At 44.5% G+C, this 1,062-nt stretch overlaps 1 protein-coding gene across 1 annotated transcript in view; it reads left to right on the top strand.

Annotated features, from left to right (window-relative positions):
* Positions 1-1,062, top strand: part of LOC118478284 (solute carrier family 22 member 21-like) — a 6,729-nt gene that overhangs the window by 3,768 nt on the left and 1,899 nt on the right. Inside the window, exon 3 of the mRNA XM_035971569.1 lies at positions 20-174. Coding sequence (XP_035827462.1) covers positions 20-174 — 155 coding nt within the window. The remainder of the gene's footprint in view (positions 1-19; positions 175-1,062) is intronic.

The following is a 1,062-nucleotide window of genomic DNA, read 5'->3' on the forward strand; positions in this document are numbered from 1 at the left end:
CCCCACCTTTTCTCCCCAGGTTCGGCCGCAAGAACTGTATCATGTTCTTCGTGGTGGTTCTGGTGGTCAGTTCTATCGCCAACGTATTCGTCTTTGACATCCCCTCACTTCTGGTCCTGAGGTTCTTCGCGGGCTTTTCCACCACCAGTGTCTACATGGCCAACTTTGTGCTAGGTGAGTGAGGGTGTGTGTGTGTGTGTGTGTGTGTGTGTGTGTCTGTGTCTGTGTGTGTGTGTGCGCGCGCGTGTAAATGTGTGTGTGTGTACGTGTGTGCATGTATGTGTGTACGTGTATGTGTCTTTGACATCCCCTCACTTCTGGTCCTGAGGTTCTTCAAGTGCTTTTCCACCACCAGTGTCTACATGGTCAACTTTGTGCTGGGTGAGTGAGGGTGTGTGTGTGTGTGTGTATGTGTGTGAGTGGGTGAGTGGGTGAGTGAGTGAGTGGGTGAGTGAGTGAGTGAGTGAGTGTGTTTTTTGTGGTGCGTGTATGTGTGTGAGAGAAATTTGTCTGTGTGTGTTTTTGTGTGTTCATGTGTGTGTGAGTGAATGTGTGTGTTTGTAAGTGTATGTGTGTGTTTGTGTGTATGAGAGAGAGAATCTATGTGTGTGTGTTTGTTTGTGTGTGTGTTTGTGTGTTTATGTGTGTTTGTGAGTGTGTGTATGTGTGTATTTGTTTGTGTGTGTGCGTGTGCATTTGTGTGTATTTGTGTGTTTATGTGTGTGTGTATGTGTGTATGTGTGTTAGTGTGTGTGTGCGCGTGTATGTGTGTGCATGTGTGTGTCTGTGTGTGTATGTGTGTGTAAAATATGTTATGCTTACCATTAGAAGTGTTTTAAATCAAACTAAATGAAAAGGAATAAATTTGTTTATATCTTTCTTCTATCCTTTCTTTCTTTGTTTCATTCATTCTTACCCTCCTCATAGTCTAACTCATTAAAAAAATATAACAACAACCATTTCGTGTTTTTTTTCCCACTTCAACCACCTCTACCCCTACCCCATCCCAAATACCACCCCCTTCTCACTGCAACACCCCTCCTTCCATCCCCTCACTCCCCC

This window comes from Aplysia californica, unplaced genomic scaffold (genome assembly GCF_000002075.1).
Source record: "Aplysia californica isolate F4 #8 unplaced genomic scaffold, AplCal3.0 scaffold00464, whole genome shotgun sequence".
Classification (NCBI taxonomy): Eukaryota; Metazoa; Mollusca; class Gastropoda; order Aplysiida; family Aplysiidae; genus Aplysia; species Aplysia californica.